At 38.2% G+C, this 23,782-nt stretch overlaps 1 protein-coding gene and 1 long non-coding RNA gene across 3 annotated transcripts in view; one reads left to right on the top strand and one right to left on the bottom strand.

The window, feature by feature from the left end:
* The window catches only part of LOC105151103 (uncharacterized), a 164,115-nt gene extending 162,298 nt beyond the window's left edge, over positions 1 to 1,817 (bottom strand). The window contains exon 1 of the long non-coding RNA XR_015546195.1: positions 1,677 to 1,817. This is a non-coding gene — a long non-coding RNA (uncharacterized LOC105151103). The remainder of the gene's footprint in view (positions 1 to 1,676) is intronic.
* A 274-nt stretch (positions 1,818 to 2,091) lies between these two features.
* Positions 2,092 to 23,782, top strand: part of LOC147908534 (protein pangolin, isoforms A/H/I/S) — a 153,939-nt gene continuing 132,248 nt past the window's right edge. For both annotated transcript variants that reach the window (XM_087409633.1, XM_087409632.1), the window contains exons 1-2: positions 2,092 to 3,686; positions 3,827 to 3,902. In XM_087409633.1, the coding sequence (XP_087265759.1) occupies positions 3,537 to 3,686; positions 3,827 to 3,902 (226 nt within the window). In that variant the 5' untranslated portion in view covers positions 2,092 to 3,536. The remainder of the gene's footprint in view (positions 3,687 to 3,826; positions 3,903 to 23,782) is intronic.

Genomic DNA, 23,782 nt, shown 5'->3' with positions numbered 1-23,782 from the left:
ATTTTTTTTTTAAGAAATCTGCAGTTTCTTAAATTCATTGATGAATGACTTATAATATTCATTTTCTATAACAGCATATAATTTTCAAACAAATAAATTGAAAAATATAGGAGTCAGGCGTAGAAATTATTGCGCAAAATTAGTTAATTAATAAAATAAGTATAATATAAACATGCACTAAAAAACAAAACGATATAATTATATGTATGTATACGTTTTGAGTCTTTTCAGATCACTATTATTAACAAAAATAATCCACTTGTAGATCGTAATGAATCACTTTTAACTGTTGGAAGTATCGTTCACATACACTGTTAAATCTGTAGTGTCAAATTTAACTTGCGTGAGTCGTTATTGCTCCTATTCAATCATATCGTTATTTTACAATAAAATAATGATTATATTTGACATTACACAGTGTCAAATTGGCACGATATAGTGTCAAATTTAATTATCGTTTTAGTAAAAAATAACAATATATTTAGTAGGAGCAATGGCGATTCATATTAAGTTAAATTTGACACTACAGATTTAACAGTGTACAGAAAAATATCATTCTATTGTTAAGAAAAATGATCCATTACTTTCTTATTACAAATTTTAGAAAAATTCATTATCATGTACTCAAACAAGAATTAATATTCTTTTAAAGAATAATATAAAATTAATCGAAAAAATTATTTTATGTAATAAGCAATCTAAATTTGTTTTAATTTAGTAATCTTGTTTAAAGAATTAAACTCACTAGGTTTTTCAGAATATATTTTAAACAAATTTGATACTTGTGGTGGACTTATGATAGATTCACGGATATTATGAACTTTTCAAATACTTGAAAGAAATAATTATTATATACTTGCGTATAGTATGTATAATATTTTTCTATGCATGCAGTTGGACAATCGCGTGGACAAAAACCTCTCGATATGCTAAAGATTTCTTTTACTAGTTAAGCCACGCGCATTGTGAAAATTAACAAAATATTTAAAATTGAAAGTAACTCACCCCATCAAAGACCCAAATCGCATAGACACATAATTATCACAGCGTGTGCATTTACATTGACAATAAGTTTACTCAGTAACGTTCATAGTCTAATATTTCGTGTGTCGTATGACAAAGATTTCAAGCCTGTTGTTTGGCTGCAGGACAGAAAGATCCGAGAACGTTTCTGTTCTACAACCAATCAACAGGCTTAAAAATTCTTGTCGTACGACACATGAAAAAGCAGCTTTAGGTATCTTTTCGACAATATATTAATTAAACTGAAATTTGTTACGACGAGCGGTAGCGGACATAAATTATCATAAATATCTATGTTCTTCCGTGGCTAAAGAAATCATGGTGTACACCTGCCCTAATAATTTCAGACGCACGTTCGCGTGCTCGTGTTGGATAATAAATTCATAACGATTCCGCCATTTTTATTTTACAATCAATGAATATATTACTCGATAAGTTTCTCAATTCGATAAGATATTACAAGATAAGAAAAAAGAAAATTCACCTAATAGTGAAAAAAAAAACAACTCGCCTGGCGAACAAACGCGATAAGTGTAATAACCAGCGACATTTACGAGCACGACCGGTGTGGTGACAAACATGCGCGCGCGCGCGAATCTTGCAAGTAAAGCTTGACAAAAAAAAATAAGAAAAAGTCGTTTGGATTTTCTCACCTTAGTCGAGTAGGTACACGATAACCTGGATAATTCGTCAAGAGATAGATGTAGGACGTCATTCGCGATTTCTTCATGAAATGAAACTACGTAGAGATACGAAAGGAAGATGACAACGGCAACACGGACACATTCGTGATGGTGGTAGTGGTGGCGGCGGCAACGGCGGTGGCGGCGGTAGTGGCGGCGACAGAACGGCGGAGACGGAGACGGCGCCGAAGCGACGTTCGGGCGAGATCGTAGCCCGTCGGGTAGAGTCGGTTCGCCGCCTTGCCTGTGCTTGCCTGCCATGACTGGCTGAGCGCGGCATCGCGGGGGAGCGAGGTGGCGCGTCGGCGAGGGAAACCGCCGCTGTGAATCCGGCGTCGTGATTGGTCGTCGCGTGGGAGAGCCGCCCGCCCGAGCTCACCGTCGCCGACAGTCGGCACCGAGCATTCAAGTAGGCCGTATCGAGATACATTCGGCGTCGGGTCGAGAGATAACAGATATACGGCGGGAACGACACCGGACACGCACGCAATCCTCTCGAACATTTTTGCTTTTACACGCACGGGCACGATGACTGCTCGGCGCGTGCACCGTTCGCAACAGCAAGAGCAAGAGCAACAATTAGAAGAACAACGACAGTGCCGTAGTTGTCGTCGTGGTGCCACATTAGTCGCGCGTCGTCGTGTCGATTGTACGGGCCCGTTGACGGAATCGCAGTATCGTGCGCTCGCGGAAACATCGTGGCCGCCGTCTTTGTGCAAATATGCTACGTGCAAGCCGAGCTCGCGGTGCGCGCACTGAGGGGTCCACCCGCAGCTAACGTCAAAAAGAGAGAGAACCGAGTGCGGGGAGCGAGATCGCGAGTGCCGAGTGGAGAGAAGGAACAACGCGCTCCACTCTGCGCATTAATACGTCACGGCCTGTCTGCCTGTCTGCCTGCCTGCCTGCCTGCCTTCTCATACAGTATACAGTAATACAGTATACACCACCTACCTCTCTATCCGTCGCATCTTCCTTCTTCAACGCTTCTCTCTTTCTCTCTTGATCATCCTACGCCACGATCTTCACGCCCTCCTCCTACTCCTGCGGTAGCGGCGACCTTCCCACGCGTATCTCTCTTTCTCTCTATCTCTATCTATCTCCAACAACGCAACGCCGCGCCGACCGGAAATTAAACTCGCGCGCGAAAAGCGCGGCCGTGTGTCGCGCGACGAAGCGCGGAGATCAACTCGCGAGAGGCGCGCCCGGCCGTCTCGTTTCGTCGTTGTCGTCGTCGTCGTCGTCGTACCGTCGGCGAGACGTTGCGCTGAGTGTTCTCATCTGACTCAAGTAGACGCCGCGCCGAGTTCGGTAAGTTTGGTGAGCTCGTTGAGTTTAGTACGGCAGGGCCGACGGGAATCGTGATACGCCGCGAAGAAATCCGGCTCTTTGTCTCGCGAGTCAAGTGGTGCGGCCTAATCTCGTCGTTCAACTGTCAGCGCGCGACCAGTGACGGTGAACGGTTCTTTCTGTGTGCTACACAAGTTCCAAGTTCTCTCCGATCATCCATTCGTGCGCGGCAACGATTCCTCTCGTTCGGACGCGCGTTAACGAGACCCCGAATCGAATGTGAACAGTGATTCTGTTGAATTCCCGTGGTCGCGATCGGTGAATCTCATTTTGAAATTCTAGTGCCAACGAATCGCGCCGTCGGCCGCCGTTCGAAATCATTGCCGACGGCGACGGACAACGTTCCGACTTTTTGAACCTCCTCGCTGTGAACTTGTCGCACCTGACCGCCTGCCCGACGGAGAAACACGGAGTCGATTGGCAAGTAAAGGAATACGAGAGAAGACAGGGAAGACGGTGGCCGTCGCTCGCGTGCCCGCAATAATGCCGCACGTGAGCAGCAGCGGCGGCGGCGACGATCTCGGCAGCGAAGACGAGGTCAAGGTCTTCAAGGATGAGGGCGAGGAGGAGAAGAGGTCCTCGGAGAACCTCACCGAGGACAAGAGCGATCTCATTGATCTTACCGAGTCTGAGGTGCGGATCATTTCGTCATACATTTTCCTTCTTCTCCATTATTGTGTGATATTTTCGTGTTTCGCGATATATACATTTCCTTCCAAATATCCCAGTAGTCGCAAGGACGCAGGCATTAAGTGCGTGCATGTGTGTTGCAGGAAAAGGGCACGCTCGCCGGAGGGACCTACGCTACGGGAAAAACGTCGGCGAGATCCGACCTCAGTCCCGTTTTCGGTAAGTCTCTTGTTTTTTTTTTTCTCTCGAACTTTCCGGGATTTATTTGTTTAGACCTTTTACGAGAGCCACATGTTCGGGGTTATCATAAAAACTTGAAACTCGGAGGAAAGTCTGAGAATTTTGCAATTTTCTGGAAAACTAAAATTCTTGACTTCAAAGAAGCTTAATCGCATACCTATGTAACTTTGGAATCTTAACAACTTGATAATTAAATGCAAGTAGTGTCAACGTTAATAGTAATTTACATTTTCATGTTGAATTGTTTCCTCAACGAAATATTTGACGGTTTCCGAATCAGGACGAAAATATATCAGGACTGGAAAAATTTTCCAAACACGATTGAAAGCAATGATAAAATTATGGAATTTTAGGATGAGGAATTTGTGACAACTGATCTGATATTCTCTGCTTCGTTCTTCTTATCGCGGTAACTCTGCTTCTTGGTTTTCTGTATTTTCCGCCTAGTTATGTCCGCGCGTGAAAACGTGAAAAAAGTGATGATAATTTGCCTTCGTCACGGAGAGTTAACCCTTGATATTTCGCGAACGATAGCGGGAATCATATCGACGCCAATTTCGTCGCGTGAGTTTAATTATTCGTTAGCCTTCCCTATATTCCTACCAAGTCAACGGGATCGATACATCATTCCGTTGCGTCGTGGTAAACAGCTGGCTGGAGGTCTATTTGAACGGAAGTAATGCGTAAGAGCGCTCGTGTACAAGGCATAATGTAATTTTAATTTTACAACGTATCATATTACAAAACGTCGTAAAGTTTACTTTCTTTTAAAAAAAAAAAAAGACTCCTATTTCTCTCCAAATATCTGTAAGTAATCGACGCGTCGTGTAGAAATGTGCTCAAAAGTAAGAGTAAGAAATTAATCAATCACAGCCGATTATTCTTCTCACATTCGACTGTGATTAATCAATTTCTTATTCTTACTTCTTACTTCGTGTATTGTAGACGACGCATTACAACCTTACCACTTACAACTACGCAGTTGTAGAACGATAAGGGTCTTAAGGACCATCTACTAGGGCACACAAAAATACTTGAGCAGTAGAACGTAAGTAGTAAGCGAATTAATCAATCACAGTAGAGACTGTAAAGCCATAATGTATAAGCAGTTATAAATCCAACATGTCGATTTCCTTACTGCTCAAGTATTTTTTTTTTTTAGTGTATCATGTCCTTTATGGCAGTAGAAAGAAATTTTAAATCGTAAGAAATTGACGAATGTGAGGAGAATAACCGATTATGATCGGTCCATTTCTTACAACTTGCGGCTTATCACAATAATATTTATACCATGACCCATAAGTGGATGTTTGCGACGTGAGAATATTATAGTTGGCAGCAATTGATTGCGGAGCACGAAGGAATTAAATAATGAAGTATTAGTAAGTCAACGGCGTGGTACGACATTTCCTAATGGTATCCGCGTCTGGGCTTAGCTCGATATCGCGTCATAACGCCACACCAGGTATCTTGCGCTGCCTCGCACGCTTAGATTAACGTCATTTGAAATCGATCGCGGCACGATAAGTGCCTACTCTCGTAGCCGCTTTCACGGTCCGATGATAATCGCGTCTGTGTGCGCGCTCTGTGTCGGCTAGGGAAAATATGTGACTCGGATTCCCAGCGTATGGCTGTCCACTAGCCACGGCGCTCCTATTAATTTCCTCGCCATTACGCCGCATTACGTTGCACGTCGTCACCGTTCGAAAGGTTCTTCTCCGTCGTCGCCGTTGTCGTCGGCGCAGCGACGGTGGCCTTATTGCCCACACTCTCCCGTCGCAATAATCGCGAACGCCGGAGGCGTCGACAACGACACTTAGACGATTCTACGCATGAGAGAAAGTGAGAGAGAGAAAGAGATATGCCACGTTGCTCTTATTGGCACAACGTCAATAAAAGCTACTTTGTAAGCCGTCTCGAATCGCGTTCTCTTTCCTTCTTTTAAAGGTCATCGCCTAAACACGGCCGATTGTTGCGCGAGCAATGATTATATAGAGACGTATTAGACGAGTTTGGTAGCGATTCATGGAATCACATCTCTCTTACAAGCATTTAATGCTAGCCAATTTATTATTAAAAGACAGTAATTAATTATTTGCAGTACTAAAGGTATTGAACAGCAGTGCTTTTGATACTTAAAATAAGTACTTAGTTTTGACCAATGGATTTCTGTAAATTCAAATGTAAAAAGTGACTACAATATATGTGTATGATTAGTTTTTTCCGGAAAAATGACACTAAGATCGGTATTCATAGTTGATTTTTATATTTAAGATTGTCGTAAGTAGTCTTAAGGTGTCACGAATCAATTACAAAGTATTAGCACTTTAAGATGGTCTTAAAATAAGAACGGATACCAGTCAGAGAGCGCATTAGCATCTTAAGACATTATTTAAGACGGTTTTAAAATAAGAATAGACTATAAATAGTTTAAATGTGTAAATCTATTCTTGTATGCAGTATAACAGTTTGTTACTTTTATACGGAAAACCAATCAGAAACATATATAATATTAGTCTTTTCTTTTTTACAAAGATTTGCAGTGCAATTCATGGAGTACACATATCAAATTTATGCAGCATATACTACAAAAATTTCTATTTATCTTGATCTTATTTTGTTGTTTCATTGTCTGGATATTAAATATTTATACATATATTGGAATGCACATATCAGGCTATAACTAACTTGGAATTCTTTAGAAACGATTTTTCGAAGAATAGAAACTTAATAATACTACTAATCGCAGATCGATGCAATAATCTGATCTTTTATAAAGATGAATGGCGGCCGTGAAACGGGAGCGATAACATCGCTAAGCGCGTCGAAAAAAACTCAACTAATGTAAACAATGCAGTAAACTCAAACGCGCAACGTGTATCCTCCCATGATACTTTTTGAAATAAAATCACCAAGGCTATGAATTGTTATGTTTCTCATTCATTAAGCCATTCTTTAAACCTTGTTTCTCAATATTATCTACAGATTCTGAAATTAACGTAAGTCATTAAAAATCTGAGGCTGTGTTTTTAACCAGTTATGTTAAAGTTATTGCTAGAAGTTAAAAAAATTAGAATTAGCATTTAAAGTAAAAAACATGGTTATAATTATCAACCCTCCGTCTGCATCGCTGTTTTTTTTTTGCTAGTCGTCATGGTCTTCCTGCCAACGTCAAATTTTTTCTACTAAATCAGTTATGAAAAATCGGAAATATTTTTTTATTATTCTACATCTGTACTTTGTATTCTAAACGTTTTTTAAATTCAGATATTACATTGGGTTTTTTTTGTATAGTAAAATACAGAAGGAAACTTTGACTGTTTCTAAAAGACGATGCAAGCGGAGGATTAATGGTCATTTTTTTGTAACACTGTATAGAATTTTTCGAGGAACTCGAAATCATTTCTTCCAAATTGCTATCCTTTTTATGCTTTACAAAAAAAAACTGAAGGTTTTTTTTATATTTTGTCCAAAACGTTGCTTCAATGTCTTCTCTTCTAAAAGGTTCAAAGGTCGAGTCTACTTCGTTTTGTCTATCGTAAAAAAAGAAGTCGGAGTTTACAAGTGACAGATTCGTTCGGAACAAATCGCCTTGGCGTTTCAGTAACGTATACAATGAAGTGCGTGCCTTCCGTTCTCGTGACCACTTCTTTCTCTTTGCCACTGACAAATCGATGTCACGCTACCGTGCATGCTGTCATGCTGTTGCCAAAACATTTTAATGAGTTAACGTGGCCGTAAGTCTCCTGCCGCATCTTGTATTCGAGATGTTACAGACACGATTACGGTATTATCTGAAGAGCGTGATTATTCCGAGAGGTCTCGACTCTTAAAAATACCTCGCGCTTTATCGCTTATGCAATACGCAGCCATACGAAATTTCTGTAAATCATTCTTTATAATCGCGAATTTGATTTTTCTGTCGTTGTCACCTGTTACATTAATTATGTATATTTCTCGAAATATACATAAATTATGAATAGAAGTCGTGATCGCGTGTTATATACGTACGTTGCCCAATAGAAACTTATAGGACGGTATTCATAGTCTGTTCTTATTTTAAGACCATCTTAAATAATGTCTTAAGATACTAATGCAGCTCTCTGATTAGTTCATGACATCTCAAGATTATACTCAAGACGATATTAAATATAAGATTCAACTTATGGCCGAATACCAAGTACTTTTGAGTACAGTGAATTCGAACCTAATCTAACTTGAATTAACGACACACACACACATGCTCTACTTTGTTTAATTGAACGAGATCATGGTTCCTTCAGACCGACCTGGGTTAAGTTCAAATCCACTGCATTCGAAAACTATTCTATTATAGTTTCCATTGATTAGATTTTGTTGTCGCGCCACGGATCATTGTTTTATGTATGTGTACTTATACTATGCGGGACTACGCGTGAATATTGAGAGAGAGAGAGAGAGAGAGAGGAAAGGATTCGTTGCACTCACCGTCACAGAAAACGTGTAAAACGTTACGTCGGGATCCGTTGTAATCGCTTAAGTGGTTAATTATGGCTCTTCAAGGAAGGCCGCGCGCGAGGCTCAAGCGGAATTAATCTTGGCATCGGTCGACTTCAGTAGAGCCGCTTCACGTATTTTTTTTTTGTCGCTTGTCCGCATGAAAACTAGTTATTCAGATATGCCGAGAAAGTCGAGATTGTTTGTAACACGTCACATTCTGACGTCACTTTTAACCAAACATCACTTCTGCTTGATATATTGTACATACACGCGAATCAATGGTGAAATGGAAAGATAATATATATGATGCTCGTATTGAAACTTGTTTTTTATCATCCGTATAATTTCTGTGCTTGTAATTGAAAACAAAATATAAAATAGGAACACAAACTTGTGCATTGAAGAATTTACATTTTTTTATATTGGAATTTTTGTTGCGCGCGACTTGATATATTTTTTTGATTATGTAAAACTATTACCTACAGTGTCTGTCGATGCTGTGAAAAAAATATCAGGGACACATACATAAAATATGTATATTTTAACACAAGTGCTTAATTAATATTATCATTATTATTAACATAATGTTATTATCATTAACATATCATACAAGTATTTCGTTAATATTCATTTCATTGTTAGCTTAGCATTTCTGTATGCCACACCGCGTTAATTATCCATCGAAAAGAAGAAAAATCTACATCCATGGGGTAAATATGACTTTACAATCTTCTCGTTACATTTAATTAAAGTGCTACTCTATTAAAAACCGTTCGATATATTTCACATGTATGATGTGTAATTATTATATATAATATGTAATTATTGTAAATTCTTATCACTTGGAGTAAAATAATTATAAACTTTTTTTTTATCTACCTACAAAGTATTGCTTTCTACAGAAATTGATGATTTACGTATCGGTTGGAATTAAAATCGAAATGTGTGTGTGTGTGTGTGTGTGTGTGTGTGTGTGACACAAAATATATTCGAAATAAAATCTTGTATATATCTATATGGACAAGGACGATAATATCGAACGACTAGACTATTAGAGCTTTTACTACAAGTTTGACTTCACAAGTGAGTGTAAACGTGTTGCGACGTACATATAGGTATTTAAACATCACGATTCGCGCGATAGTTCAAACTTGTACGATCAAAATATTCTGCAAACTTTCTTCGTGTTTCGTTTATTTTGTTATTGCAAAGTTAACGTGCTGATATCGCGAAAATATGATTCTAGCGAGAGCACATACAGAAAAATAGTTTTTTTTTTTACTAAGAAAAGTGATTACTCAATTTATTTTCTTTCTTTTATGTAATAGTTACTTTTAATAATGTTTCCTTGACGATAATCTTAAACTGTATACTGAAAAAAGAATCTGCATTAATTTTTTAAAATTCTGATTAAAAACAGAAATTTTAGAATTTTCTAGAAAAATTTTTCTCGAAAATCAATTATAATTTTAATTGGGATAATCAAAATTGTGACTAATATGATCAGAATCTTCTGGTTTATTTTCAACAACACTACAATTTTTTTCACTTATTACGAATTAAAAACGAAAAATTTATTTTCTTTTGAAGAATATTTATCGAAGAACTAACTTTATATAATAAACATATAAAATTGAATTTGTTTTAATTTAATAATTTTGATAAAAGTGTTATTAAAAAAAAATGATAGTTTATTAAAGTAAACTTACTAGGATTCAGACATATTTTGAATTTTGATGCTTGTGATAGATTTACAGATATATAAACATTTGAAATACTTGAAACAAATAATTATTACTTGTGTATAGTACATTTATATTTTTTTTGTATGCAAAAGTCCCTTATATACCTATTTCAATTGTAAATTTCAATTGTAATTTTTATAAAATTATTTTAATATGTGGTTTATCTCTTTCTACAAAGTATTTACAGAGAGTAATTATTACTTTTTTCTCGGTCGTTTTTTTGAGTAATCAAATTTAGTTATCTTCTGTATAATATTTAAAATATGAAATGAACTCGCGGCACACTGTTCGCCCACTGTTGTCGGTATAACATACGTACGGTATCTACGTTTGCACGCGATTTCTTCCGACGGTATGTACGTACGTGGGCATTCGCGAAAGCGCGCCTTTCGATACACATACTTTGTCGCTGCTCGGAAACCGCCTCCGCGCATTCAGATTGCACCTCGGACTTTGCGGATATACGATGCGCAATGCATCGTGGCGTGCTTCGAAGATCGAGAGAGAAAAAAGAAGCGAGACAGTAGTAGAGAGGTAGAGGAGAGAGTTAGAAACGATGTGTCTCGTTGTGCGAAGTAATTGACGAGTTCGCGTGTAGGCGGTCGGGCGCCTAGATCGCCTCGAGCACACCATAGGCTTATCTTCAGAAACGAAAAACGAAACGAAACGAATAACCCCGATGGCCGAGCGCGAAATCGTGCAGGAAAGAGAGAGAGAGAGAGAGGGGGGGGGGTTGGGGGGGAGGGCTTCTCTTCTTAAAGAAGAGGCGAAGAAACGAGACGTTGCGAGAGCGAGAGAATAAGAGAGAATCACAACGCGAAGAGAGGAGAGACCCCGCTGCTGCATCACCCTGAACTTGCCCGAATACCTTCCCTCCGAACCGTACGATGTGTATCCGCTCACCAATGCACATGGCACCCAAGCGAGTTCTCTTTCTTCTCTCTCTTTCTCACTCATTCTTTCATACTCTCTTCTTCACGCCTTCCTTGTATCGCTCTCTTGTACGATTTCCCTCTCTCTCTCTATCTTTCTTTCTTTCTCGTTGTCCGTGGCATCCCGCCACAGCTCTCTCGCTCTCGTTCCTTTGGTATCCTTCCTTTTCTCTTCTCTTACTTCGTCTCTTCTCGAAGCTAACCCACCCATTTCTTACGCTCTGCAACATATACCGGGTATATCGAAATATCTGTAAGTTATCTGAAAGTTTCAACGATTGTGATAATGAGATAATACAAGAGTTTCGATAAAAAGAAAAACTGAAGAAAAGTAGGTACGATACGTTTATACGTTTCGATAAATTGTATGTATCGTAAATTATGTTTGTATAATTTCTTTGGCACAATGAGTCGAAAAAATTATGCGAACTATGTACATAATTAATATACATAATTTATATATAAACACGAAATGAAAACTACGGCCCTTCCTGTAATATCTTTTATTCTTTTTACGTAAATCAAGCAACTCTTCGTATTTTGCAAGTCAAGTTTGGTAAAAATCATCGCGAGATTATTATCACAGTATGTAAATACTACTCACAACCGCGTTTTTCGAAAGTTTGAAGAACGTCTGTGTTGCGTGTTTCTACCAATTAATAGATTAACTTTAATCTCGATCCACAACTCACTCTTCTTTCCCCGTTTTAAGAACTAGAAAAAGATAAAAAGTAAGTTCAACTGAGATTAATCTACATTGGTAGCAACAGGCATATAACGCGCTGTTCTCTTTTTCGCAAATAACTGATTCGGTGAAAATTCACCATAAAATCTGAATGAATAAAGCAATGCATATCATCGGTACACCCGATATGTAAGCACAGACACACACTGGCTACAGTCAGCATTATACATCTACCCTGACTCGCCTTTACCTACCTACCTGTTCGCTAACGAGCCTACCTGCCGGACTTCTTGCATTCGAAGAGGTTGCTCGAGAGAGAAGAGAGAGAGAGAGAGAGAGAGAGAGAGAGAGAGAGAGAGAGAGAGAGAGAGAGAGAAGGAAGGCAAGGTTCCGTCGATTCGCCGCCCATGGTGCCTATCCTGGGTTCGGCAACTATACACCCCGCGGTGGTGCTTGCATCTTTTCCTTTATAAATGGTTAAACAAATTCCTCTTGCAAAACGCCTTTCCCAGAAACAGATATACCACAAGCAGAAGTGTCACACTCTGAAAACATGTTTGTCCCACTAAATTGTTCCATGGATTTCATGGAGGACAGAATTTGTAGCTTAAAAAGGAAGTGAAATTATTTTAGTCACGGGCTGTTGGAAAAATGTAAATATTCTTAAAGTATTCTAATGTAAAAAGTGTAATGTAAAAGTATCTTGAGCGTTTTGATTTTCTAGCATTAGATAGAAATCTATGGAATACATCTTGTTACATATTTTTTATTTGAACGAAAAAAATGAATATAGAAATTGCATTTGATGTGACACCAGTCAAAGAGCTTACAGCTCTCTTTCTCTCTCACTTTCCATCTCACACTTTCGTCGTATCTTATCATTCGGCAAATCGTCGATTTCTGTTTCCTATTTCGATGTCTACCTGAAAAATCGAGAGATGTGACATCAAACGATTAATGACGAATTTTTGACGGACTTGTACAGAGATACCAGTTCCCGACCTACGACATGTAGATTGTTCTGTGCGTGGAAGTTTAATTCACGCTGTCACGCAATGTTACGCGTAAAGTTTTTTATCAAACGAACTTGCGATAGCGAGATTCCCTTCGCGTATTGTATTTGGTGGAAATTAATAAGCGGTTGTTCCGCAAGTGAAAGCGGGTCAAGGAGACCGTCAAATATTGACGCCAAAAATATTCAACAACATCTCTAAAATTGATATGCACTAGTTAGATCTCAAAAAAGTTACATCTTTTTGTAAAAAATTGAATAGAAAACTTGATCGTTATCGACGCGGTATGACAAAAATTTAAAAAAAAATATATACGAGTGATTAATGTAAGCTTTTACGTAAACTGTTATCTACGTTCATTGAACGCGATTATCTTAATCCGCGTTCAATGAACATAAATAAAAGAATAAATTCTGATGAACTATCGAACAACTTATACTTTTATATCATTCTTTGTGATCAATATTTACATGAACAGTTACATAAAAATGTAATTCTCTTAATAGAAGAGCTATCGATCTTAAACGAGATTGGAAGAATTCTGTTTCTTTTTCTTAAATCTTTTATCAGTTATCTCACAGTTTTTGTCGAGATAATAAAAGTTAGAGAAAAACAGATTGAAATTTTTTAACTGTTGCATGTAGTAATATAAGTAATAAACAGTGAATATGCCAACGAGAGTGTTACTTTCGATATCCATTTAAAGCGTGATGTTTGCATTGCGTGAACACAAACACGCAAATACCTTGTTCGCGCGCGCGAGAGGAGTAAACCGCCGTTTAATAAAATAGCGTGATCCTGGTGACGCATGCTATCGTATATAAACGCGCTGAAATGTTCGCCTACAGAGTACTTTGACGAGATTAATGCAGGTAAATGCAAACGACTCATTTATCGCGCTTCGCTCCGGGCGAGATTAATAATCTTGCGGATTCAGTTAACACACTGCGAAGTTTGATCTTGCGAATATAATTAACAGTCTGCAGAATTAGATATGCATTTTATTAATTTTTTTTTTTGTATTTATTAAAATATGCCATGGGCTTTTAAATATATATTGAATAATATATATTTTTCGAATTTCACGTATCGTAAAAAAGTATGCACAAGCAATTTTTTTTTTCCGATAATATTCCATCCTCGGGATGGAAGTTCTTTTTAAAAGTCCAAACACGAAGTTTCCTTCCCGTCCTAATGAGGATTAACATAAGCTTGCATATTCTCGTTCCTGAAAATTTTGTGCTTCCGTCACTTAAAATACATTTTCGACGCGACGCTCTAACGAAGATCGCGCGGATCCCGAAAAACCCGGCTGGCAAAAGAATGAAAAAGCGGACGCATGTTAATAAGGTGTGTTCGTCCAAAAATACCGGTTTTCCTTTCGAGACTCGCACGGTTACGATTCAGGTTTGTCCGCTCGTTTCCAAGTTCAGTCGAACCGATTTTCGTCAAACAAAGTCGTTGGACCATACCACACTCGAGTCAATTAACACTAAGAGACAGTCTTGCTATCGTTATCGCTATTACTATCGTCGTCGTCGTCGTCGTCGTCGTCAAATCGTTGATACGAACTCTCGTATCTCACTTGAAAAGAGGAATGACGAAACGAGAATTGGAAAAATGGAAACAAAGAAATACGTGTATTTGATTAGTCTATGGCGTTTAATTATTTCTGTGAACGAAGCAAAAATTGCAAGGTAGTTATCATTAAAGTAATGTTTATAAACTTTGTTTCCTGAGAGATAATCAGAAATTAACCTCGAGTGATATTTTTCAAAATGTTGTATAGAAATGAAGGAAATAAATTAATCGGGAGATTAATCGTTAATTAAAATGCATGAAGAAACGGAGAATGAGATTAGGTGAAACAGAGAAAAAACGAGGGAAATAAGAGAACAAGGATGAGCGATATAGAGAGAGAAAAGAATGAGATGATAAAAATTAAACGAGCGGGAGAAAAGATTAGGAAATGAAAAGGAAAAAAGGATTGTTCATCCGTGTTTGTGTGTGCATTCATTTGTGTCTATATGAGAAGAATAGTTTGAGTAAAACGACAAAGATAACGAACGAGAAGAAAGTAGCGAAGAAAACGGATTGGAAGGAGACAGACGGAGAAAAAGGAAGATGGTAAACGAGGAGACGCAGGTTGTCCGTGTGAGTCGAAGGTTAGCAATCTGCGTAGTGTTTTACGACAACTATAAATATGGCCGTAAAGCTCTTTGTTTAGAGCAGCTAGTCCGGCTTTCGAAACTCTGCCCTTACTCGCCACCGTCGCCGCTTCTAGAAGCTATTTAGACTCTAAAGAGTAAACGACTTGTGCATCGCTCCGTTTCGCACGCTATTGGTCATTTGATTTTCGGATCCTGGGTCATCGATATGTGTACGGGATAGCCGAAATAAAAACATGTATAACTCGGCGTGGTTGTTTGTGAAAAACATCGTGTTGTTTTCAGGAAACTGAAGCATCATCGTGATCGCGCGTCTGACAGCATCCGTAAGATCGGCTTTGATAGTAGATATTTGGCACGTGAAAATATCTGTCGAAGGATTTAATTAACAAAAAAAAAAACGCTTATGACAACGGTGGCATCTGCTAACCATATGCTAAGGCGACCGGGACTGGGATAGCAGGCTGTCACGCTAATGTCAGGTTAAGCGGTGAGAATGATTTACAAGCGACGAGTTCGAAGAGATGCATACGTATAGTATTTCGAGATAAAGAGAAAAAAAAACATAAGAGCGTATTCCTTACTGTTTAGGATTCTCTTCTCTATACGTACGTTTGCTCAGTTAATTATAATTACCTTCGGTTGACCGACACATTGACCGCGCAGTAAATATTGCACGAACCAAAGTGCTGCACCGCTCGAACGATCGGTTTCCATTTGGAAGATTTCCACTATTACGTAATTAGCGTCACACGAATCGTCCATGCTAAAAGGAAGACGTAATAAATTCGAAAACGTAAAATTTTTCAAAAGAACATCGTCCACGTACAGTCAGATGCTGTACAAGTAGATCCTAAGGATGATGTAATATTTTATCTTTAAAAATCAATGTTTTTAATATTACTGAAAAGCTGTCAACAATTTATTTACATTTGAATTTGTATTTAAAATAATTTTTAATTTCTAATGAAAAATAAAACTTATTGTTTATATTATTAGCAATGAAAAATGATTATAGGAAAGATATTTTGAATATTCGCTTGATGATCCTATGATGGATAATCAGCATGATTTTATGTGAGACTAGACAGTTAGAATAGACGATTATCATTAATTAATCTGTGAAAGGAATTTCACTAATCTTATTCCAGCCAATCGATGGACGTGAAATGATAGGGATGAAGAAAGAGAGAAGTCGGGATCAGCAAGAAGGGCCGATCAATCGGCTTCGTGATATCCGCCGGTGAACTAACTAAGGCTAAATAAGGTAGCTGGTCGGTCTCCGTAAATAATTGTATCTCGTAAAGCGACTAGGTAACTAAGGATTTATATGGGCGTTGCCGACAGGGCTGACACTTGCTACTTGGGTACACGACGTCGTATAACAGCCTCCACTCCCTCTCCATCTTTCCTTCTTCTTTCCGTCTTCTTTTCTTCCTATGCGTCTTCTCTTCTTGTTTCCCCCCAACGTCCTTCCTCCGCATCGTTCCTTTCTTTGGACGAACGTAACCTGCAAGTACCATAGTGGCGCACACGTGGCAAGAAGGCAGTTGTCGAGGGGACCGTGCCTCTCCTCTTCCTCCTCTCTGGTGGTCAATGTATCGGACGCGGACCTTTCAAAGGCTTAACTTTAGTCATGCAAATTAACCGTCGAGAGACCTCGAAGGTAGCCCATTACGCTCGCGACAATTCGCTCTTTTTTAATTGCCTCGTCCCTGTCGCACGGCTACGACCGTGAAAAATTGCAATGTGTGTCAACGACGTACAAGCTCCTCTCTCATTTAATTCTTCAAAGGAGAAGAATGTAAAAATGTTTGTATTGGAATTGGTAATAATTGAAAGGAGGATTTCTAGAGTTCATTATTCATTTTTGCTTCATTGTATTTTTGCTTTTCCATATAATTATATATGTATATATATATATAACTATACTTTTATACATTATTTGGTTTATGTCAGTTATGGCGATTACATTTTGTCATGATTTTCGTTCTAAACGGGAAAAGCTTTTATACACTTGTCAAAGAAAGTTCCAAGAGATATTCAAGTGTGGACACGGTCTCCAATGCTTTCCAACGCTTTTAGTCCTTTCAATCTCTCGAGCGCAGGATGCATATGCGAATTACTTTCGATAATCTCGAATGTAAGGATACCTCGTACAACTTTTCTTTTATCATTGTCGCCGTCATCGCGCCATCGTGCTCTTTTTTTTCTTTCTTTTTTTCTTTACCTTTTCTTCTCTCGTTGCTCATCTCGTTGCATCATGCGCGAAGAGGAACGAGATTCCGAGAAATTTTTTTCTTCCACCCGAGATTCCTCGACGGCGATTTAATGGAATTAAAAAGTTTCCGCGATGCACATCGCTGCGCCCTTTACTCCCACGCGGCGTGGGGGACTCGGCGTAAAAATAGCTTACGCGCGAAAAAGAAAAGCCCCGATCGCTGATCAACGATCTGGGAAATTAATTATCGTGCACGAAGAAACCTCGCGGAGATTATTAGTCACGGCTCGGCCGTAGTTATCGCCGTCGTAGCTCTAAAGAGTCTTTTGCGTGCGCTTGCCGCGCGTCGAGTCTCCGCTTATAGATACGCTAATCTTATCTCTCACCAAGATAGTGCACCGTGCCCATGATATAATTACCGATGATGTTTTTTTTTTCTATATAGTTTTGTCTTTTTACAGTAAAAAAAAAAAGACAAATTGCTTTCTCACAGACAGTTATCGTTCCCTGAATTAATTAGATTAAATTATCATATATGACATATCATATTATTAACGAATCTTTAATTGTAATTTTTTTTTAATTGCAAATTAATATATACACAATATGCACAATTAATGTATCATGTTTTAATTTTTTCCATAGTACTTAGGAGGAATCTCTCAGGATAATAAATATTGTCTGCTATATCATTATATGATAACAGTAAAGAGTGTAATATAATAACTGTAATATATAACGCGCGGAATAACGATTAGTGGTTCATTAAGCAATGTTTTTATATAGCGAGAAGACATCCGCGTGAAGCATAGAAATCCATTGTAGCGGAAGTCACGCGTTCGAGCGACACGTGCACGCGTGACTGTCCATTTCGTATTTTCAATATTTCCAACCAGCTTCGTTCTCCTCTACATCCGCGATACTCGCGTGACAGACAATCGGTCCATTCTCCAACTATGATATTTGGATACAGAAATATGAATATCCTGAAAGAGAGAGAGAGAGAGAAAGAGAGAGTTGCGTATTTCTAGCTGAAATGCAAGCATTCTTTTTCCTGGATACGTTCCTCGAGTCTTTATGCAACACCCTCGCGAAACTGAACACCTCTAGTACTCGGACACTCCGATGAATGGGCGCCTAATTTTAGACTTTATCTCTTGTAATTTTTGCAATTTTTTTCTGACATTTGGTGTCGTTCGCTTTCCATTTTTACCGATCATCAGATTCGCATTTCGTCACGAGTTGCATCAATACTACGTGTTTCATGCATATGCATATCATGAGAGAAGATCAAAAGTAACGATAACACCGATGTGAAAATGAAAGAAAAAAAAAAAGAATAAAGGAAAATACATTCAGAATGTTTCTTAAATGTTGATAAGATGCGTAAGTAAGCGTAAATAGTTATAATTATGAAATTATACGAAAAGAATGGTTTTGCTGAAGTATTTGAAAATACAACTAGATGCAGATTTGAAGATAATTTTCTTTGGATTATTAAAATAATTACGTAAAAGATTCTCAAGCTGGTTGCTAGAATATCAACATTTTTTTGCAGCATTGCTCATTATGCTTGAGATTCCTACAGAATTATCTTGATAATCCAATAAAATTTATATTTGCAAATCTACATCATATAGCTAAATTTTTAGATTCTTCGTCAAAATCATTCTTTCCGTACAGATATTTGTAATTTCTTTTGAATTAAGAGTAACGATGATCATCGTTATTTTTTTCTGAATTTTTTTGATTACTTTTTTTTTTGCCTGCTCACCGCTACTTAGCACTAGAAAAATTACATCGTTAGAGCAGATGCAGTTGGTCAGAGACGCCCTGTATATCGGAACGAGTGGGTGCGCGCGTGTCTCCTTGTCCCCACCATTGCGAACGATCCTCTGGACCCGGTGGGGCACTTTCTTTCTATCTCGCGGCCCTCAACAGCAAAGCCCGAGGCCAAGATCGCAGGGCCGTAGGCCCCTGGCCTCGGTACATCGCCAGGGCTACGTCGTATAGTCGTATAGTCGTGTGCGACGTTGCCGTATCCTCATTTGAGCGATAGAATATCCAGTTTTGTATAAATTATTAATCGTGAGCCAGAACACCATGTGACCAAAAAGAAAAAAAAAACAATGCCGAGAAAATTGCAGAAATAACAAAATCGCAAATAATTTATTTATCGACTGTTATGATGCAAATAATTGTTTTTTGTTTACAATCAGATCGATGTTCATAGTCTGAAAGAGAGAGAGAGGGAGATTTTATACTTATATTCTCGAAAGGAGAATGTTTTTTCTCATAAAAGTGTAAGTAAAAGAAATAGCGTTTTTTTTTTTGTTATAAATTTTGACTTTCTGAATACGATAATATTAATAAAAAGGTTGGACCTTGAAAATTGAGCATGAATATGATATATTTGAACAAATTTCAATATTCTTACTTACTTTTCAAGGTGTTCCCCAAGTGCTACGAATTTTTTAATAATTTTATCGTATTTAGGAAGTCAAACTACAAAATTTACAAAAAACGATATTTCTTTTACACTTTTATGGACAAAACTCGGCCTCTTTTTAACATCCTTTTTTCTATCGGTATTCAATTCATTGATTAGATAGAGTTTTAAGACTACTCACTAGATTTCAAAATATAGGAACTAAATTTAGGAAAATATAAGACATTTGATAAGATTGACTATAGGAATATTGTCTTTAGCATCAAAATTTGTAACTGGTAAACATAATTAAAAAATTATGTTGTGTTTAATTTCGGATGTGAACTGTAAGAAATATCAGCAATCGTTAGTTTTTCGTAAAACTTTCATTGTGCTACAAATTAATTATTTTGGCAGAGTAGTATTAGAGAAATATAACGAATAAACGTGAAATTCATTGTGTTCTTAGTCTTTGATTAGAAATATTTTTTAGCACTCCAGTTAGGACTGTCTAGTATTACTGTATTCTCATTAGTTGTAACAATAGAAATACACAAGAACTTGATAGAGTTTTATTCAATAGCTGCAGCAGTTTTCCTGGTAAAACTATGTGCAATTTGCGTAGATATCTGTCCAGTTATTGTCTAGTATTAATAGAGTATTATTAATTATAAAATACTGCATAGTCCATTTATTGTTCTGTTTTTGTTCAGTAAATCGATTCAAATTTTGTGCATCTTTTGTGCGCAAACTGCAAGCGAAACATTACATCTAGATTAGGATTTAAGTAGACTTAGGCTCGACACCAACTTACTTTGATTTTAAGTAAGCTCAAAACTCTTTCTGTCTCTTTCTCTTTTTGGCTTTAGAACAAGACAGAGTCTCTCTTAAAGTCAAAGTGACATTGATGTAACTGGGCCTTAGTAGTTTACTTCTCAGTTAGATAGAATTAATATAAGTATTCAGCAACTATTAAAAAAATGCATGAAATTTCTACCAGGGGTGATCACGTCGCGATATTCTATCATGCATATTCGCGCTCGTTAATTGTTAGTTATTTTCGTAATGGAAAATGTTGTCATAAATTCTTGACCAACTATATTACTATCGAATATCGTGTGCTCGTCAAGATCCACCGTTTCCTGTTGCAAGTGGAATTTTGCGCGTCTCAGCCTCGTTTCAAAGAATAGGAAGCATCAAAGAGCCGTCAAAAATCCGGACGGATAGTCGGATTAGTTAAGGCTAATCGGATTAGATCACTTGGATCTATCGCGCTCGAGTGTACTTTTTGCAGATCCAAACGTTTCTCATAAACATCTATTAAAAGCTGTTATGCAGAAACTAATGATCATTGACATTAATTCGAATGATGTTGTTAATATTTTTTTACTTTTGCAATTTGTGAATTTGTTTCTGTAAGTTTTGGATTATTCCTTCGGTATTAACCTTGAATTGCGCAAACTATCGAGAGTCACGCGTCAAGTTTACGCCACGTGAAGAGGAGTTTCGGAATATTGCTTTCCCGGAAGGAGGAGCAGGTCGTTGGACTGAAATATCACGCGCGCGTCCCAGGAATTCCAGCGAGGAATTCGTTTATTTCTTTCTAAATATCGCTGGGCCCGTTTCTAACGCTGATGTTTGATTGAACGAGAATCGTCTTTCCTCATCTCGTCCACGCGTTTTGCGTCATACAAAAATGTTTACCACTCGCGCGAATGTGTCATTCTGTCGATTTTTACGATAAATGGGTCAATTAAATTTTTATACTGCCAATACAAAATGCAAATACAAAATATTTTAACCAATATTTGTTCGTTAATATTTATTTTAAACTGTTTATTCGTACGAGAGAAAATATCTGGGAGAGTAATAAATGTTTTCTCGTTCTCCATGTGGGCGCGCTTTTTCTCGGAAACGAACATAATGGTCCGTAGAAATCGGTCCTCGTCAGCGACCTCCATCACTTCCGAAACCTGTCAAAACTGCATCGTTCACTACCTGCGTGAGCACGGTATCTCGAAGAATGCGCTTACATTCAAGAGACGTATTGTTGAAGGAAAGCAATCGACAAGGCGTCGAAGCGCATCGGGTTTGGCCGCTGCTAGTGGTATACTACCTTAATACGATACAAAGATTCCAGACGGTATTTTGCTTTTGAGCCTGAATAGCCTATAGATTGCGTACACAGGTAGTGTGCAGGTAGAGAGATTTTTGTTGGTTTAATTATCGTCAATGCCTATAATATTTTATTAGAAAATTTTCCTACTTTAAAATGAATCATAATCAACCTTTTTAATATTTTCATATTAACGAAAAATGTTCTGAAAATTACACGTTAATAACGTGCTGCAAATCATAATATTTTTTAAGAAGATTGAAAATTAGGTATAAAAAGGTACATACGAGTTTACAGATTTTCCTTGCTATTATTAGAGCTTAAATAAATTAAAAAAAAAAAAAAAAGAAATATGATATGATAGAATACTGTTCGAAAAAGTTTAATGTTTTTCGACAAATCTCGTAGTTACTTCTCGGTTGTTGCTCATTAAAAAATTAGGGGAGCGATTAAACTAGTCTCGAATGGGACTTCCGAGGTTTCTCGGAGAGCAAAATCGAGTTCGCGATGGATCCGCGAATGTTGGAGGAAAATCTTAGCCTCAACATGCTTCTCCGTAGTTCTTTGATCGGTCGAGTGTCCAAAGAGATCTCGGCCGATTAAAAACTCATCGCTAGGCAATAACGGCCTCTCTCTCTCTCTCGCCCGTATGGTTATCGCAGACTCTCGCTTTCTTCTCGAGGCGTGCCCGGTTTTATCTCGGCTTTATCTCGCCCCATTACCGTCGTAAGAACCTCGACTGTGAACGAGAACTGACTCGTTTTCTCGTGTCTCTGTCCGCGACAAGTATGCTCTAAGTCTTCGCAATGATCGAGCTACTTATTATCTCGATCAAGATAAGGACTCATTCAAAACATTAAAGGTACCCTTCATTAATCTTTTTGACTCCATTAGATAAGAAAAATAAATCGATTATCATTAAACAAAGTTTCGTTAACGCATTCAAAAACTATGGATCATGGCTACCAAGTATGAATTAACGTGAATGATCACGTAGCAGCCATTGGGCTGCTTTATAAGCTTGAGCGTGTAGAAGAAAAATCGCACGAATGCATTCATATATTGTAAAATATTTTTATTATCATGATACGAGAGCAGCAGTGAACATAGCAAGGGCAACATAGCACTATTCGACGATTTTGGTGAAGAGCATGGTGTTTTCAGGCTATGCCAAGCAGGGCCGTGTAGCAGCCTTGGCCAAAGGCGCGCTGGTACCAGCACCCATTGTCCGCGCCGTCTCTTGTTACGAGACGAGACGAGTTGGCGAGCGAGCAAGAGAAGAAAGTGTGTGTGAGTGTGCGAGAGAGAGAGAGAGAGAGAGGGAGAGAGAAGAATTAGAGAGAAGGAAAGAAGAAAGGAGAGACGAAGAGCCAGCGGTTGAGCAGCCAGCCAGGCGGCGGTCAAACAGGCAGACTCGATCTTCTCTTTCCTTCTCTCGTGTCTTCTCTCCTTCCTCTTCCTTTCGTCTTTATTTCTCCTCTTGTTCCTTTCCTTCGCGCACGGGTCCTACCATGCCACAGACCGCGCCGCATCGAGTCAAAACTACCTACGTGTGCCTGACCGAAGCCTCTGGCAGTAGGTCTCGCCTCAGGGCCTCTTTTCTTCTCCTCACTAAGATTTTGCTTCCTCTCACCCCCTCTTCCATATCTTGGCGCGAGCGAGGACCCGTCTCTCTCACCGGGACCCGACTTGACCTCTGGTCAACTCGCCCTCCGAATGTTTCGTTTACACCGTATACCATGCACAATAACAAAATTTTGTACTTGCTATCAGGAGTTTAATTTTTGTTTTATTTTGACTGTTTATTACTGTTTAATACTGTCTTAACAATAGGTGGTGCACAGTTAAAAATATACGTGTATAATAAAAATATAATAACATAGATTTTTAAATAAATTTATAGATGTACGATAAATTTGAAACGATAAATTTAATTTGTTTTTTTTTTTTTTTTTTTTTTTTTTTTGATGAAATATAAAAGTAACATAATCGTATAAGTATGTTTTCATATTGAAGAATTATAAATTCCGTAGTTAGATTGAACTCTTATTAATTGTGTACGATCGCCTAGA

This window comes from Acromyrmex echinatior, chromosome 9, assembly GCF_024713525.1.
Source record: "Acromyrmex echinatior isolate Ae372 chromosome 9, ASM2471352v2, whole genome shotgun sequence".
Classification (NCBI taxonomy): Eukaryota; Metazoa; Arthropoda; class Insecta; order Hymenoptera; family Formicidae; genus Acromyrmex; species Acromyrmex echinatior.
The sequence above is the reverse complement of the archived record's forward strand: the minus strand, read 5'-3'. Positions and strand labels throughout refer to the sequence as shown.